Source organism: Dinoponera quadriceps, unplaced genomic scaffold, assembly GCF_001313825.1.
Source record: "Dinoponera quadriceps isolate SergipeBrazil2010 unplaced genomic scaffold, ASM131382v1 scaffold4681, whole genome shotgun sequence".
NCBI lineage: Eukaryota > Metazoa > Arthropoda > Insecta > Hymenoptera > Formicidae > Dinoponera > Dinoponera quadriceps.
The window spans coordinates 445189-463438 of NW_014561157.1; the positions used below are offsets into that span (position 1 = coordinate 445189).

The 18250-nt window shown below is 46.7% G+C and overlaps 1 protein-coding gene across 2 annotated transcripts in view; it reads left to right on the plus strand.

Annotated features, from left to right (window-relative positions):
- The first annotated feature begins 329 nt into the window (after positions 1 to 329).
- Positions 330 to 18250, plus strand: part of LOC106750923 (glutamate receptor 1) — a 276339-nt gene continuing 258418 nt past the window's right edge. For both annotated transcript variants that reach the window (XM_014631570.1, XM_014631571.1), the window contains exon 1: positions 330 to 573. In XM_014631570.1, the coding sequence (XP_014487056.1) occupies positions 339 to 573 (235 nt within the window). In that variant the 5' untranslated portion in view covers positions 330 to 338. The remainder of the gene's footprint in view (positions 574 to 18250) is intronic.

Here is an 18250-nt window from a genome sequence, read left to right on the forward strand (position 1 = left end):
GAGGATGCTCGCGTCGGTGGTGGCGGAAGTCGCGACGGTGGGAACGACGGCGGGTCCGGAGGGTGGATCGAGAGCGAGAGCGCTGCAACGCGTCGGAGGAGGGCGAGGAGCGCGACCGACGGGGATGGCTGCTGGTTAAGGGGTCCACGAACGGGCGAGAGAGAGAGAGAGAGAGGGATAGGGACGCGCGCGCGCGCGAGAGAGAAAGAGAGAGTAGATGGAGAGGGGCGGTGGAGCTGAGGGCGAGCGGACGAGAGGGATGCTGGGGCGGTTCAGGCGAGACCGAGTTCACGCCGAGTGGAGTACGGCAGTTTGTGTCAGACCACGGAGCTCGGAAGATGCTCCCGGTTGTTCACGTGACGGGTGGACCACCCTCGTCGCGACGGCGGCGTCGCGCGACGTTCCCGCTCGGTACCGCGGTGTCCGCGTATGCCCCCGGGGTAACCGGGGACGCGAGAGATACCGGTGCCGGTAGGATCTGCGGATCAACATCCACTGCCACGATGATGACCATGGCCTTAACCGTCCTCTTGGTCCTGGTGCCAGCGGCGTACCCGGACAAGATTTCCATTGGTGAGTCTTGCTCTCTCTCGCCCGTACTTGTACATCATTAACGTTTCGTTTACACACGGCGACACTCGCGTCGCCGGGCATCGTCGTCTCGCCGTCGACGTTGGCACTGAGCTCTCTCACGGGTGATTTAGCGAGCGAGAGAGAGAAAGAAAGAAAGAGAGAGAGAGAGGGGGGGGGGAGACGCTAATATCCGAGGAAAACGCGAATACCCGAAGCGTCTTTTGTGCAAATCAGGACATTCATNGTCGAGCACGTCTGCCGTCGGCAGAAGGGTTACTGAACTCGGGTGTACATAGCCGGCGTACGCAAACATACCGTTCGCCTATGTATTCTAAATACCGGCGCAGCATACTCCGGCAATAATATCGGTTCTGCCTTCACCTCTTCTTCTTCCTCTCAGCCGCCGCCACCTTCCCTTCCGGGGCGACGTTACGTCGATTATGCCCGATAGAAAAACGCGGCGAAATAAATATCCGCCGGAATACAACGTGACATCGCGCCCGGTCGCGTTACCCCGGCGCCATTATTTTGATCGGAGTGTCGGTGCGTGGTTTAATTACCGATACCCGTGTGCTCGCAAGCACGCGCACGCGCGTCCACGCATCTATTTCGATACTTGAGATAATAATTTTTCTGCGCGGGATCACGTGATGCAGTAGTATGTACGCAACATTAACGAAACTCGGGACATAACGAAATTTTCCCGATACCGCGGATGATATAGTAGTCCAAAGAAGTTTCCTATTTCATACGTTGTTTACGTTCCGCGCGTATCGATATCGTTATATAGGTACATATGAAAGCACGTATCGTAAAACGAAGTATGGCTACAATTATCTTTTTCAATATGCAGCATTTCGTTGTTGTCGTCGCCTCTTTTTGCAAACGGACGCGAATATGATTTTTTGAAACCGTGCATTTCAAAGGGTTTCCCAATTTCGATATTTTTATTCATTTATATTTCGCGAGTGCGTGATCGTATATCATATATGAAGCGCAGCGAATATTACGTCGTCCTTTTATGCGGAAAATGTAATTATGCAATTGTTGCATCACAGTTGCACTTTTACGCGAAATTCGTTCGACATATATAACGAGTATATAATTATTTATTTTAATTTGTACAATTTTTGAAATTCTCTCTCTCTCTCTCTCTCTCTCTCTCTCTCTCTCTCTCTCTCTCTTTTTTCCTTGTTTTATTTCCTTTCCGCCGTTTAATGGGGATCATCCTCAGCGTTTTATATTCCTACGTATTAAGACTCGCCTTTGTACAAAACAGTTTACTTCACATCTCTTCCCTGATAGAATATCTTCATTATATTCACTCCAATTACCACATAATGTTATGTTTCTAGGATATTTATAAAATAAACATTTTCCAGGAACGAAATATAAAATTTCCTCGTTTGCTTAATATATATACTGTTTATCAAAGAATTTATTGGAAAATACGAATAAAACGAAGCACAATAAAAACTGTGGATTTTTTTCTTCTGTTTTAAGAAGGATGCTAAAGAAAATTGCTCGCTATTATTTGAAAAAAATTATGGATTATACGAGTCACCTAAACGACTTCAGCTTCAGCGAGCGCGGTTTCTATCGATCCTCTTTTACGGTTTGGAAATGGGACGATATGGGGAAATAAGAAGCCAAAGAGAGTGCGCGTAAAGAAGAGACACAGGACGAACGATTGGGAAAGTTTTTCACTGGGGGAGACCGAACTTTAACATGTCACGACGATCTCGAACTCACGCATGGAAGTTTTTCCCTCGGTTAGCGATCGGGAGTTTTATGGAAAAAAGCGTAAAGCGTTTTTACAAGCGGCTGGAACGATATTCGAAAAAAAATATACAAAATGGCATAAATACTAGTTGGTGCTGTTTCGTTCTGATAAATATTGCAAGCTTACAAAATGTTTTTTTTTTACCAACGTCAATAACATCGTTGAATGTTGAACTTTTCACGTACCTTTATGTTTATTTATATTTCGGCGCTCGATTAAGTAGCGAAAAATAGTGTTTGCGGCGTAACTTTGTCCCTTAGCGCCGTTTCGGCGGAACTTCGCGATAGCGCGCAGTCGAAGTCAAAAAAACACACGTCGTATTATGACGAACGAGATATGTGAATATTGTCGTGGCTCGTATTATTATTAGTAACATTGCAGATATACAAATATGATTTTTCGCCGGCGTTTGTTTTCGACGGACACGATATTACGATATTTGATATGTACTCGACATGGTCGCTACGTTGCAATGGAATATATCGACAAGCTGAGAGAGAGAGAACGAGAGAGGGAGAGAGAGAGAGAGAGATAGAGAAAGCACGAAACACGTATGTGTAATATAGTAATAGTGGTTAATCAATCGATTGCACCAACACGCATCTGTATTTGAAACGCTTCAGCGTCACGTATAAATACTCGATATTTTTAATTCGATACCGCCGCTAGATCTCGGCTGCAAGCAGAGCTTACACTCCATTACTATACATTATCTTCGGCGGGTCTCGAAAATCAATGCCGCCGATGTTGACTCGATCCGAATTGCGAGAGCGTTATGCGTTACTCGCCGCGTTGAAATTTGCGATCGAGCGCTAATTCGCGCGACTCAGCGTCGTAAGCCGCGATGGCAGCGAGAACTGTTCGTCACGCGAAAATTAACAGATTACGGGCGGTGTGCCGGAACGTGAGATGCCGTAAACGAGAAAACAAAAACTAACCCAAAATAATAGAGCCGTGGAACAGACGAACACGGCGGTTGAAAAGCCGCGGCCCCTGTGGGTCTCTCGCGACCGTGTGTACATTTTTAAACAAACCGATCGCATGAAAGCAACGCGATGGCATAACGAGTCGGTTTAATCGATTCCGCGGGTGCGCATCTGCCGTTCCCGAAAATCGAAGCGTATTGTAATTAAATCGAGCCATCAGAAAACGTTTAGCGGGCCGTATGAATTGTGCAGAACGTAACTGCACCGATGGATTATCGCGCGCCAACGTTTGCCGTCGTTCTTTCGTCCTCATGAAATATTCCGTCTCTCGCCGCTGCCCGCCCCGTCCTCTCCTCCGTTTCCTTCCGCGTCCGTTGGCCCCTTTCGCCGATCAGAAATCTCTCGGCGAGGTCCGGCGATGCTCGTTTAAAAGTTCGCGCGGATTATCGCCATTGCCGATTTTAACGGGCGGCCCTTTGGCGGGAAATGGAGAAGCGCGGTAAACGCTGAGAACGAGAGACAGGTAGGATCGCGCCAAAGGGGGAAACGAATGGCGGAGGGGAAGGGTAGTAGCACGCGCGGGTTGAGCGAGCAGTGAATAATCAATGTCTATAGAAACGACGGCGTCTCTCTTTCGCGGTTATGCTAACGGGGGAACCGGCACGGCAGGTAGCAAGTCGACGAAAAGACGAGAGAGAGGGTTTGCACGGCGGTAACGTCGCGGGGTTGGATGTGGCGCGGAGAGAGTTCGTCGCCTCGTTGAAATTATGCCGCGCGCGCGAGTTTCTCCGCGTCTCTCGTGCGCGAAGCTGTTCTTCCGCGGCTCACTTCAAAGACGGCGCGCCACATTACGCGGCGGCAGGCGTATATTTTCGGTGGGATCGCGCGAAAGAGGAAGGGTGAAAGCATCGGGTGAAAACGCAGACGGTTGACCCCGATTTACGGTGCGCATCGTCGGCGGTGCGTTTTTGCCTTTTTTCATTAAAGCTGCGAAATTAATGTGGCTCGAGGGGGGTCGCTTCGTGTAAGAGCGGGTTTTAGATTTTGTTTTTCGAGTTTAATCGCGCGACCGTAAAATAGCGCCGAAATAATCTCGTGCAATTGCGCCGGGCGCAAACGTATTTTTGACCGTTCGAAGGAACGGTCAAAATGAGCGAAATTAACGCGGCTCGGTCGTAATTCTGTTCGAAGACGCGGCTCGTTGTACGAGAGATTATACGCGTGTGCGAGAAAAAATCGTCGATATCGCAACGACGAAGTCGATTGGAGTTCCGGCCGATGAAGGGATTATCCCGAGGTGAATTTTAAATTCCGCCCCCGCGAGATGTGAAATGCATGCATATTTCAAGCGCGCGGAATTTTTCTCCACTTTTATTCATTTATGTGCAGCTGAATCGATGTTCTTGCGTTTAGCTGAACATGTTAAAAGCAGACTTTCCGCGGAACATTTCAGAATCTTCAAAGGGAAGCCATTTTTTCATATTAGGCAAGCGTGCCGGCAGTGCTTGTGCTTAACTGCAAAGATTTAATTAGAAACTTTTCAGGTTCACAACTGGTTACGAGACTGATAACGTTTCTTCTTTCTGGTCATTGCGATAAACGCTTTGCGTTACTAACGCTTTACGTTAGAGTTATGTTACTGAACATTTGAAGAGCTACGACCTATTTTCTTATATTTCGCATTTTTCGCGCGATATTCAGTGTCCATGCACAGCGTTTAGTTCACGTTACGAAAACGTTCGCGTATTCTCACAGACTTTAAAGACTGGAAAATTTATATATATTACAGAGAAAAGATCTCAGTATCTGTAAAAGAAAAGAGAGGTCATATGCGGGTTTCGTCATTTCTCGACGAACGTTGTCAATATCTGAAAAAAGCGAATGTCAGACAGACCGAAACTTTCCGACCAACTTGCATTTCTCACGGAATGTTGGGAGTTGCGGGACGGAAATACGGACGAGATGTCTGCGCGCAACCAGAATACTTCTCCAGCTTCGTCGGAGATTATTAAAAGGTCTAATCGAGTGACAGGGAGTGCTCGCCGGAACTCTAAGCGTCCTTGGTATGTGATTGATATATACCTAGAATGCGCGTTCGTTGGCCGTATCATGGTACACGGTTGAAAGTACCCCGGTGTGCGATGCCTTTGTGAAGGGAGGTAAGGGCATCCACCACTCAAGCAGACCCGTCGTTCGCCTAATGCGATTAATAGCACGACGCTGCCAGACAAGGGAGACAGGACCGTGCCCGTAGCCTTTCCATCGTACCTCGCCTTGCACACTGTCGAAGAATTTGCCTCTCGTTGCCAGAGGCCGGCAGACAGTAAGGCGAAATCGAATTTTCGTGCGTCCGAGGTATTGCGAGTTAAAACGAGAGAGTCGGAGAGAGGAAATTCTTGCCGCTTCGACGTCGTATCTGCTATCGCCGTCTGAGCACTATCGCGCTTCAGGAGGCGGTCTAATGGTCAAACGGCCGGAACTAGTTTTCGAAACTATGCAGGCAATTTTCCTACGTTTCGATACACGTGTCGGTAAAGAGGAAAGGCTGCTCTATCGCGCAATTATAAATCATTACGCGCATTTCGAGAATCGGTGTAAAATCTCAATCAATGGTACACTGTGTTCCCGAGTCGAAATCTTCATTCGACGTTAACCCCGCAAACTTTGTTGAACTTGAAAAATTAATAGAGAATCTCGAGATACGACACTGCACAAGCTATTGTCTTTTGACGTTACGAATGTTTATCTAATGTCGTTTTGTTGAGAAGCTTGAGCAAAGAGCTTTGTTTACGCAATAAAAGATTTTGTATTAAAAACGGTCCATTGAAATTTTGTGTTATTTTAACATGGAGAATGTGTCGATATGTGTTGACAACGTGAATGTATTAATTTAATATTATATTTGTATACTTTTTAACACATATCCTATGTTAAAATAACACAACATTTCAGTAGGTTGTTTTTAACATGGAATTTTTTACTGTGTATAAATTGTTTAATATTTTATCATCTCAACAACCCGCGTTCAGTTTTAAGGAAGCCTTTATTTAAAAATTATTTATTATTTTATTATTTCGATCACCTCCGTATCTTTCTTAATTTTTAATTTCAATAAGCAATGTGTTAATTATGTAACTTACTGGATTGTAGGTAGAGATATTTTTATTATACTTTTTATTGGCATTAGAAATTTAGATAGAATTTGAGGCACAGAAAAGGTGAAAATGAAGGAGTTGCAAAGTCTCGCACTCGCCGTCTGTCGCTACATCCTGCGTCCTGTAATCTTTCCTAGAGTCAGCTTTTAGTCGTCATCGTGGCTAAGCGCTCGATGGTGAGACATGAAAGTACGAGTCAACCGGAAACACCGCGTTAACTAATAATTGTACGCTAATCGATAACGGTTGTCGAGTATTATGAACGACATTTTCGATACGTACCGTACGTGCTCTACTGTCCTAATTAATTTATAATTAATTGGATAATGTGATGATTTAATGGTCCGGAATATTTTGAGAGTGTTGATATGATTTTTCGGACATTGAATGTTCTCGCCACCGATTGAAGGTCGATAATGATTTGCGATTGAGCGAAGATGACTCTGCCCCTTTCCAAGTTACCAATTATTTTGGTAATTTCGCACTTCGTATATTTATTCGTGATTTAGGCCCATATTCTGAACCCTCTTTTATCGATAAAAGTGCTTTAAATGTGACATCTCAGTCAATCAGGTAGTTTCTAAGTCACTTTCAGGGGCACTTTTATCAATAAAAGAGAATTCAGAACATTAAGTCTTGTCATTACATTTCGAGCAATGCACGAACAATGCACATATCGTGAAGTGCGTGTTTACATTTTCCGTGAAGTGAGTAAAGTTTTTCGTCTGTTATTGAGATATTTAATCGGGCTTTTGTCGGCACTGCGTTAGTTAAAGCACATTCTTCCGATCAAATCGTATCTACACGAGTGTCAATGTTAGTATTAATGTCAGTGTCAGTGCCACGATAGAGTATCCGAAGCAGGATGCTCGATCGGGAAGCTAGAATAGAGGACGCAGGATATCGGGACGTGGGCAGCGATACATCATATATTTCAAGGTGTGTCAAATCCTTTATTATGCAGAACGCTTGACTAACTTAGAGCGAGAATAAGGAGACACCCGAATCGAAATTTAGAATCTTTTCTAAGGAGGGTATTCATAATTGTATTCGATAAATAATCATAACTTCATGAATTTTTCATTATTTGTGGACCTGTACTTATTTTATATAAGAGATATCGGTCGAAACAGACGAATAACGGTCCATGAGCACAAATTTTGATTAATTTTATTCTTAAATAAGCATTATAAAAAATATACAATTATATCTGCCTCAGTCACACAAATGCCGAGACTTGTGTTTTTAATAATGTTTCTTAGCATATTAATTTCATCTAGAGTATTAACTTCGTCTAGAGTCTATGCCTTTTTTCACTTCCGTTTAACTTTACTTATTGTGTAGAATTCCAATTTAAATCTTGATTAATCTTTATACGACTGCTATCTTTGCCTCTAAAGACGGACTTCTTCTTGTTTGTTATTTTTGAATCCAAATTCGATCGAAATTTCCAGCCCCAATAAATAAAATAATAACGAGAGGATTATGAATGAAGAGAATTAGTTATTTTGTTTACCTATTATTATAATTATTTACCCATATTAATTATTTAATATTTGTTTAGTGCGTAAATTGTATCTGCAGTTGGGTTAGTTACATAATTAATACATTGTTTGTTAAAAGTAAGAATAAAGATTAAATTCAGGTGGAGATAAAAATCTCTATATAAATAAATCGAAATAATATATCGTGATATAATAACATATTAAGAGTAATTCTTGGATAAATGTTTCTTCAAGTCTCAACACGGAGAGGTCGGCAACAAGCAAACATCTGTAGCATCAAGATAGGTCAACAGCTTGTATAGTATTATATATTGTGCGAGATGCTGCATTGAACCCTCAAGGTCGACAATACTTGAGGGATGTAGGAACCAAGATTTCGACTCGGGCTTTCGAAACTCCTTTCATATAACAGTGAACAAGATAATAATTCTTCAAGATGCAACCCAAATCGCAATCAATCGACACTAAGGTCGGTATTCATAGTCGGATCTTATGTATAAGACCGTCTTGAGTTTATCTTCAGATGCTGTACGATCTATTTCACTTAGCTACAAAGCATCTGAAGATAAATTTCAAACGATCTTAAATATAAGATTCGACTATGAATACCGGCCTAAGCTATCATTAAAATAAAAAAAAAAAATACGGTGAGATTAACAAAGTCGCTAGTCATTAAGTGGCGTCGACGCTCGCCGCAAGAATTTGCCCTATTGTCCTTATGGCGACCGGTACAAAAGGAGAGAGAGAGAGAGAGAGAGAGAGGCGTTCGACGTGGGCACGTTGAAACGTCGGAATGTCTCGTGCGTGGTGCATCCGACTGCCAATTTATTGTTCGCATAATCGCGCGCAATCGGGCCGCGTTATTCGGCGGCCGTGTAATGCCAGGCCGGGGGCTGGCTGTGTTTCTATAATTGATGCATTGCCCTCCCTATTAGAATGACAAAACCGCTGGCTCGTATACGGTCATCGACGCGTATTCCGCCGGGGGCCGAACACGACGCGCCGCTGCGCGCGGGGGATGCCTCTCTCTCTCTCTCTCTCTATGAATTGTGAATCGCCCCGGTAGCACCATCGGCATCCGCGCGCTGGGCGTCCGCTTGTGTGTTAAAGCTATTAATATAGAAATTCAAGCTGGCGAATTTCGGAAATTCGCCGCGGCTGAAGATTCCGCGGTTTCATTTCCACGGCGCAATCGCGTTCCAGTTGATTTGCTCAGCCGCCCGGCGTATTTCGCGGCGCCGCGCTATCGACGATCAGCCGGTGGCTGGCTCTTATGGTCAATTTGCAGTACCCTCGAATATTTATATATACATACAAACATACGCACGCATATATAATATCAGATTAGCCGTAGCAAAACGAAGCCGGAATTACACAAGGAAACGTATGTTTCGCGTATGAATATGTATTTATTATCACGCGTCGCGCGCGCGCGTACCGGGAAAAGAGGATTAGGTTGTCACGCGGAGCGGAAATAAAAGTCTCTGGGATAATCTGCGGCGTAACTCGGTCAGCGCCCACGCACGACGTCTCTATTAATTCCGACTACGGTTCTTACGGGCTTGATGTAAGTGTAAGTTTTACCTGGGGACCTGATAAATTGTATAGTAATGGCGAGAGAATCGTATTTTAAACGAAGTACACCGATTTACTTCCATTCGCTTCCATTTGGTCTACTAACTCTCTTAGACGCCACGAAACAATTACTCTTGCGCCCCATGGCTATAATTTACTTGGGTCGCGAGTTTTTAACTTCAATCCAATTCAACCCGCTATCCTGATCACTTATCGGTACCGTAGCTATTGTTTCAGAGGACGTTACGTTGTTCTCGGACGTTGCGTTGCAAACGTGCGTTTTCGCGAGTGTTGAAAAACGTGCTGAAATACGTAACAACGCGTACGTATTTTCGCGGGATTCGCGGGAAGACGCTTCGTTTCACACTGAAAAAAGGACTCAGTTTCTACGACGGGGACCGGATGAAAACTCGGCGACAAAAAGCGATATTTCTGTTACAGCTTAAGAGAATGTGTGAATATTCGTGTAAACATTCAGCTGCATTAAAGGGATGTCGTTGATGAACTCGATAAGCGCGACCCTCGAAATATTATATCACATAAAACTGACACAATCACGATTCTGCATTCCTTATATACATATGTCTCACGTAAAGTTAGTGCGTTACAAATAAGGTGTACTATTTTATCTATTTTATCATATCCATCGGAGAATCTGAGATATATACAATTATTTCTGCAAACTTTTCGTATCTTTTTCGGCTTTTACGTGCAATTATAAAGGTACAGAAATGTTCTTCGAAATTTTCCTCATCAGTGAAAGTACACACTCGGTACGTATAAGTTGCAACATTTTTGTTTTAGGTAAATGTTTATATTCCACTTGACGAATCGGGATTTTAGTTTTGAAATTTTTCATCGTTTTCCTCACATATCGGATAATGCTCCAATTCATTTTCGCATGTACCTCCGCTATATAGAAACATTTCTAATTTCGTGCAATCAATAAGACGTAAACTTTGCAGAAGAACTCAACATTCCGCCGACAAAGTTTTCGAATACGGCATCCCCTCAAAACCTGGTCGGAGACCAATTGAAAATAATCGACTAAACAGAAACCTCCTACATACATTTTTCTGTTTCAACAACTGAATTTTCGTCCGGTCCGCAAGCAACGGAAAATTCAGTTACACCGACGGAATTGTTTTTTTCCGTGTGCACGTGACGGCTAATTTCGAACGGCGGATTTCGAACGATGATGACCACACTCGAGATGCATTTTGATAAACTGTTTATGACAATACTTTGAAGTGCGTTCGAAACCGCGTTGCATTTCGATGCCTTATGCGCTTGTCGTACAATATATGCCAGTCGGGCTGTCTGGTTGTTGAGCATCAATGTCGATGGAACGTATATCTATTCGCGTCGGGGAATAACGTTACCCTGCCGCCACGTACGCGCCCTACGGTGGGTACGCTATAGACTGTACCCGCTATTACTATCGTTGCGGCAATAGCAGAAGCGTGGGAGCATCAGAGACGACCGCGAGTAATCCGATATTACCGAGCCGCTTTTCCTCCGTGGAGCTGGTATGTCTTCATAGAGACGTCGTAAGGGTTTTCAGCCAATAGAGGCTTATTGTTACGAAAAGCGTATTTACCATTGTATCCGTACAACACACTGTCGGTATTACGCGTACTTTTCGTGTACATTCTCGTTGCAAGAAGTTATTTCCCTCATGCCGAATTTACCAGGATCAATTACGTATCATGCGTGTACTCGATATATATGTATATATTTCTTCTCTTATATGTTGCTGTTACGTACATGCTTTCGAACGATGTCTCGGTGATTCTTGTCGTTTCGGAAAATACGCCGAAGAAATCCAACGAGATCGTAAGTCGTTCGTAAATAAACGGCGGTACACATCGTTGAAGTTTAATTAGAAACTAGGGGATGTAAAGTGGAAAACTTGTAACACAAGCAACCGTTCGATTGGCGTATCCGATTGAACTGTCTTCGTCGCGTTTTGAAATTCCGCACGGTTATTCCCGAGCAGCATGCGCGTCTCGCCCAAGTATTTTTCAGTTGTGTGTGCACGCGCATGTTTGCTTGCAATGTGGCATGTATCTTCCGTTACACATGGGAATAACGTTACTGTTAGGTACAAGTCTGCATACGTGCATCTTCCTCGGATACGCGACCGCATATACGTTATCTATGATAGTTCGCAGCGGAAAATATCAGTGGCTCGACCGCCGAGTAGAATCTGATATCACTGAGCTGCTGCTCTTCCATGATGTCGGGAAGATGCCGCAATAGACTCCTCGAAGACGTTTGACCAACGGTCGTTAGCGAACGCCGGGAATACCGTTGCACTCGATTTCATGTAACGGTATCATCCGTTATGCGGAGCAATATAATAGTTTTTCATTTTATCGCAAACAATAAGAAAAAACAGTAGAATATTGAGAGTGTTTAATGTAAAATAATCCTATTGATGACACCCACACGGAGAAAAATAACTCGCTGGTACAGCAAATTTTATGCTGTCGCAGCAAAGTCTGTCTATCAGTTATTACGTGGACAGCAAAACGATTTGGCAAGAGTATTAATTGCCATTCGCTGGACTATTTTGGTGAATCTGCAAATTATTATGCCGTGAGAACAAATTAGGAAGTATAGGAAAACGCTATTTTGCTTTTGCGATAAATTAACATATCCTAAAAACAAATTCATTCGGCGGGATTTTCCTGGTAACAAAATTGTTTCTGCTCTAATTATGAATATTTCAATAATTTCGTTACACCAATTAAATTTTATCGCTGTCGAGCAGCGAATATGCAGTGGTAACAATGGTTTCGCTAAAATAGCAAAATTATTTTTTCCGTGCATACATGCGTCTTTTTATAAAGGGCAATCAAACATATGCTTTTTTTTCACGTCACTTCAAAATTATTTTCCATACACACACATTTTATCTTCGTGTTATAATTTACGTTTGTTTTATATCACGGTTCACACATACTTTGTATTTTATATACTTTGATTTGGAAAATTTGAGATTACATGCATTAATGATACGGTTCCAGAAACGTTCGTTAGGAATCCTTGATTCCAAGTTGTAAGAACATTTCTGTATTCTGTTTACAGTCGGGATGAGGTGATTAAAAAGTTCGGGGTGCAAGGTCGGCTGTACGCGAAAGAATTCTCAACGATAACCCGCGGTTACGCCGAGATATCGCGCCGTCTGCCGCGAACATTGCGAAGGGGTTAGCGGTATCGGAACGGGACTGGCGGGGATATCGCGCGGTGAGAGCGGCGGAAAATAAAAGACGAGGGTGGAGGTGGAGGAGAGCATAGGGTAGGTAGGGGAGGCGGCCGGCTCCGGTGGAATCAGTCGGGGAAGAAGTAGCGCGGGAGCGAGCAGTAATGTCATAGACCGACTTGGGGACGTTTGCACAGGAAGCCGGGCTAGGTGGAGGCTGATAGGGAGGAAAGGACAAAAGTGAACCGCGAGAGGGAGCGGGAGAGGGAGAGACTGGGGAATAGATCGGCAGAGGAATAGGTAGATAGGGAGGAACGGAAAAGGAGACACGGATAGATAGATAGATGGGTGAGTAAGAGGCAAGAGGGAAGGGGGTGGGAAAAGAATTACCGTGAAAGTCGGCGGAGGCGAGAAGCACGCAGAAAGAGCCATGCACAGGGCGAGGGAGGCGTAAGGCGCGTGTGAGCTTTCCCGGAGAAACGTGCGGTATCATACGAGAAAGAGAGAGAGAGAGAGAGACGGTGGACGGATACAGGCGGAGAGATGGAGAGACGGGTATACGTCGGTGGCGGTTGCGTGAGGAAATGGTGGAGGAGCGAGCGGGAACGGGACAGGAATAGAGGGATCGATGCTTGACTCCGGCGGGATGGTATACCCTTCTCCTCTGCTCTCTGGCCCGGCTTCCAGAGCCGCCACCGACGCCGCACGGCCATTTGCCAGCTTCTTCTTGCTCGGATCCGGGACGGTTATTAAAACCCGCGTGGCCCGAGTCGAGTTCCGTTACCGGGTGGGAGCGCGGCGCGCGGGGGTAGGACGGCGAAGGAGAGGTGCTGAACTTTTCCCTACTTCCGATTCTTTGCCGGAATTTAATTAAGGCCGCGACAAGGAGCGCAACGTCGTTTCGAAGATCGGCTGGCTCGTCGCCCTTATAATATCGTGCTTATATTACCGACGCTGCGGCGCGCTATCGCGAACCGATTAATGCCCGAGGTAATACATCGCCCGTGCAAGAACACCGCATTGTCGTCGTACGACGTGCCGGCGCCGTCTTCTTCAGTTCGCACCCGAGTCACGTACCTCGAGAATTCTCGTGGCTGCTGATAGTCGCTTGTCCACGAAATAGGCGTAGCGTATGCCGGGATGCATAATGCGTCATTTTCTTCGCGGGGAGACGATAACTTGGCCGTCTTGCCTTTCGGAAAGTTATTATCCCGGTTCCCCGGTGCCGGTCGTTATCTTATTAACGATAATCCGCGGGGGGGAATTTAATAAAGCCCGCCGAATTTAATCAGAACCCGCTCGCGATAAACTTATGATCGGTGTTACGTGTGTCGAGAAGTGACTATTACCGTACGGTAGACGACGGGAATCGCTTCCGCACCCTCAGCGTTAACTCCCATTCAAGTTTAGACGGGAGTGTATGAAAGCGGAAATAAACGGAAGCGGGAAGTGCGGCGCGGAAAGAGATCGCCGTTCTCCCCTTTTGAGAGGCAGCCTGCTTCATGTTGAAGAAGAACATCCCAGAAGCTGTGGCGTCCCAGTCGTAATTTTCCCGCTTTGGTGACTCTGTTACGAGTTACCCGGCGGGTTGGCAGAACGACCAAAATCCCACTTGGCAGACCACTGCGGCTTGGGAACATGACAGGGGTGCGCTACCCTCCCTAGAGCGGCCCTTGCGGACCGCATTACTGTACCGCGCGCGATATTCGTATTTACACGCCATACGTCAGGACGTCCAAAGTGGCTCGCGATACACGCTTCCCGTGGAAGGTCTCGAAACATGAGATCGAGCCGTCACGCAGGCTTAACGTCCGCGCACACGCCGTTACCCAAGGGTCCGCAAATATTTATCAAGTACACACGATTTCGGTTTTCCGCCGGTCCGGAACGTCGCCGGGATATTCGACGTCCGGTGGATAATGCCGGGGAGAGAAACGCGACTTCTAAGGGATAACTTCGAAAAGTATCGCTCGCGATGACATTAGCAGTGGCCGTTGACGGCAATGATAATAGAGACTGTTTGCGATCGCTTGTGCATCGGGGAGGGTAAAGCCGCGTCTCGATACAAGCCCGAATGAGAAGTTTGCGCGATCGCCACGTGTCGATCGTGTGACTGTAACGATCCGGAGAACAACGGTATTGCGAAAATGCCTCGGTATCAGGGTCAATAAACGCAATGTGGGGAAGAACGAACGTCACCATTTAGGGGAGAACGTTGATATACAATTTTATACCGAGTCCGTGACGACGCGAGAGCATATGTGGTTATTATATTAATACCATAACGCGAATCGCGCGCCATGCTGTGTTTGTGTTCCCGCCCGAGAAAGTGGTATTTATTGTAAGTGCCCTCTCTCGTGGACGAAATGAGCATTCTTGTAATAGCGGCGGAATTTGGCGTAGCGCATAACCTTTTATCGTAAAGCTGCGAACGAGATAGAGAGTGACTAGTATCCGGCCGGTGGCCTTTAATGGCGGAGATTATCTAAGATAGTAGATATCGCGGGGAGTAAATTCCACGGATGGCCAAGACTCTACACGGCCAGAGGATATTTCCTGCGATATTTTATCGCCCACCGTGCGTGATACGACGGCCCATTAATCCTGTTCTTGTTCCCGACTCCCGTCTCTGTCTCTCTTTCTCTCACTGCTCGTCTCTCTTTTCTCGTCGCGTTCGGATCCTCTTCCTCTCTTCGCTCCCGCCGTGACTGTCCTCAGCCGGAAAGATGATAACGGGGCCGTGGAAACAGTTTGTTACGTGGCACCAAAAAGGCGCGAAGAAGGGGGGGGGGGGGNGGGGGGGGGAGAGAGAGGCTCGCGCTTTTCGGGCCGGTTAATATTTTTAAGAACCTCTTCTTCTGCGAAGCAGTAAACCGGAGACTGAGACGCGTCCTGAATCACCCGAGACAGCTTTATTTGCGACCGTCACACGGCTTCGACGACTATATACTTCCGTCCCCTCTTCGTATCGCTCGCGATATATAATAACGTGTCGTAAACGTCATTGGCAACTTTTCGATCGAGCACTTTGAGGAATATATATATGTATATAAATATTGAAGATACCTGCGGTTTCCGTCTGGAAATTGATATTACGCTTTTACCGCGTTTCGGGAAGACGCGGGTACGCCACGACCGTAGCCCCGGCCGGGGCTTTGCATATTGCCACCACAAATTCGGTCTCGCAGCGTGTAAGTTTTACATATTGTTTCCACAAATTCCGGCGCACGGCCGCGGGTCCGGCCTGGATCCCCCAGACGCGCTATATTTCCGGCCCGGCGAGAGTACACCCGAAAGTACGTTAAACAAGAATAATGCGGGCGGCGTTCAAGATCGCGCGACTAGAATAGTGAAAATTAGATAGCGTTGTACAGCGCGGTTTGCGCGGAGACGGATGAGAGGAGACCGTTTCGCGTGCGCGCCCATTGCCGGCTGATGCGTGCGGGCTGTTTCGCGTCTCGCGTTTTGCGCTTCCCGTGTGTAATGGGAGGTTAACTCGCGAGTTACAGCACCGAAGTTGACTCCGGTTTTGCCTTTAGCGGCGGATTAGTGCGGCTTCGCTAGGATTCACGGCGGCGCTTAATCATTTTCATTGCCTTCGGTATGCTGCCATCTCGAGAACGCCGGGAGAGGATGAGGCGTTGGAGGGCGACGGCGGGGTTTGGGGCTGAAGAGGGAAGCCGAAACTCAACGGCCGTCTGTCGCTGCTGCGTCGTCTACAGACGTAGGGAGCGCTCCTGCAATCGAATTATCACATAAGTGCTGGAAAAACGGCGTGAACTTTTTGACTGATATATAGGGTTCTCGGAAAGTGCTTTTCCGGTTTCGCCGTTTCAACTGTTTTACAGATCAGCTCCAGCTCCGCTCGGGAGAAGGCGAAATTCTGATATTTGTTGCCGAGCACTCTTCGGAAAAATCTTCGCCGGGTATCGGTGAAATATTTCTTCTCCCTAACGAGAGAAAGAGAGAGAGAGAGAGAGGGGGGAGGTCTCCTCTCTTTCTCGTTTAAGGGAAAAATAAATGAACGTTCCTTAAAGATTAATTCGCGCGTCACTGATCTCGCGATGCTCAACATTCCCCGAGGAAACGCGCGCAAGAAACTTCATTGTTATTTACAAGTGAAATTAGAAAAACTTTGACTCGCAGCTTAAACTGGAGAGAGACTGGACCACAATTAAGAATGGCAGATACTGGCGAAGCGAATTGTTTCCCCGCCTGTTTTATATGTAGACCAGCATTTTCATCCGCTCAAAGGCGTCAGAGGCAGAAAGATCTTAACTGTTTCCGATGGGCGCCGGTAATAAGCGGGCGCGCGCTTCGGCGGCCTCGGTGCAGCTTCGTGCACGACGGTGGCGAGTTAACTCGCGAGTTACAGCACCGCCCGGTGTCTCTGATTTTGCCTTTGGCGCCGGATTAGTGCGGCTTTGCCGGGATTCAGGGTGGCGCTTAATCATTTTCATTGCTCTCGGTACATTGCCGTTGCGAGAAGCGGGGCCCGAGCGGCGGGGAGCGCGCGGTGGAGGACGCGGGAAGATCGAAGACAGGAAGGGCGAAATTTAGTCTTGGCAGTCTTGTAGTCCGGGGAAGTGAGAACGCGTTAGCGCGCGCGCGCGCGCGTGCGAGCCGCGAGTGTCCTGGAAAATATTGTTCGCGCTCCGTCGCGGGAGACGCGGATTGAACGAAGGGGTGGCGAAAGAGGGGGAGGATAGAAACGATCTCCGGAGGGAGAGTCCGGCGGGGTGAGCGCTGATTCTTGGATCGACGCGCTTTTTCGCATTTGCACATTTCCACCGTGTTCGAGTTGGAAGCGCGCGCGCGCGAGCGAGCGAGCGAGCATTCAGGCGTAACTGGGCATCGTTAGGACTCTTGTCGGGCATAAAATTTCGCCGTGATATTTAAAGAGCGGTAATGCACGTCGGAATAAAATACGAGTGCCGCTGGAAATATGTATCCGGCGCGCTCTTTATGGCGATATATGACGCCTGCCTCGGGGTCGTCGCATACGCGCACGGTAAAAGGACACTTTACTGCAGTTTGAAATTGTATTCGAGAAATAACTCAGACGCGCGCGCGCGCGCCTGTTCATGCTTACGAACAACAAACTGAGCTGGAAGACGGCCGGGGGACGTCCTTGTTCGTGGATCATCGAGTGGTACTCGTAACGACGGATGAGACAGATATTATCGGATATCTTAATGCGCGGGGGGCGGGGAGGGGGGGGGAGGGAGACTTGAGTGCACGAGAAAGAGGTCGGCGAGCATTTGGACTGGCGAAACATTATTCCGCTCGGCAGGCAATAATGATGTGGGTCACTAATTTCACATTTACCGTACCGGCGCGGCCGGCTGACACGTAAATGTTGTAAAAGACCGCCGGGCGAAATAGAGACCGCGGTTGGGCATTATAAAGCGGTGGGGTACTCGAAAATTCTGCCGCTCAACGGCGGGCGGGGTCCGTCGGTGTTCTCTCCACATTATCGTTGGCGTCGCGACAATTCCGCGCGCAACCGTTAAGAAATTTCCCAG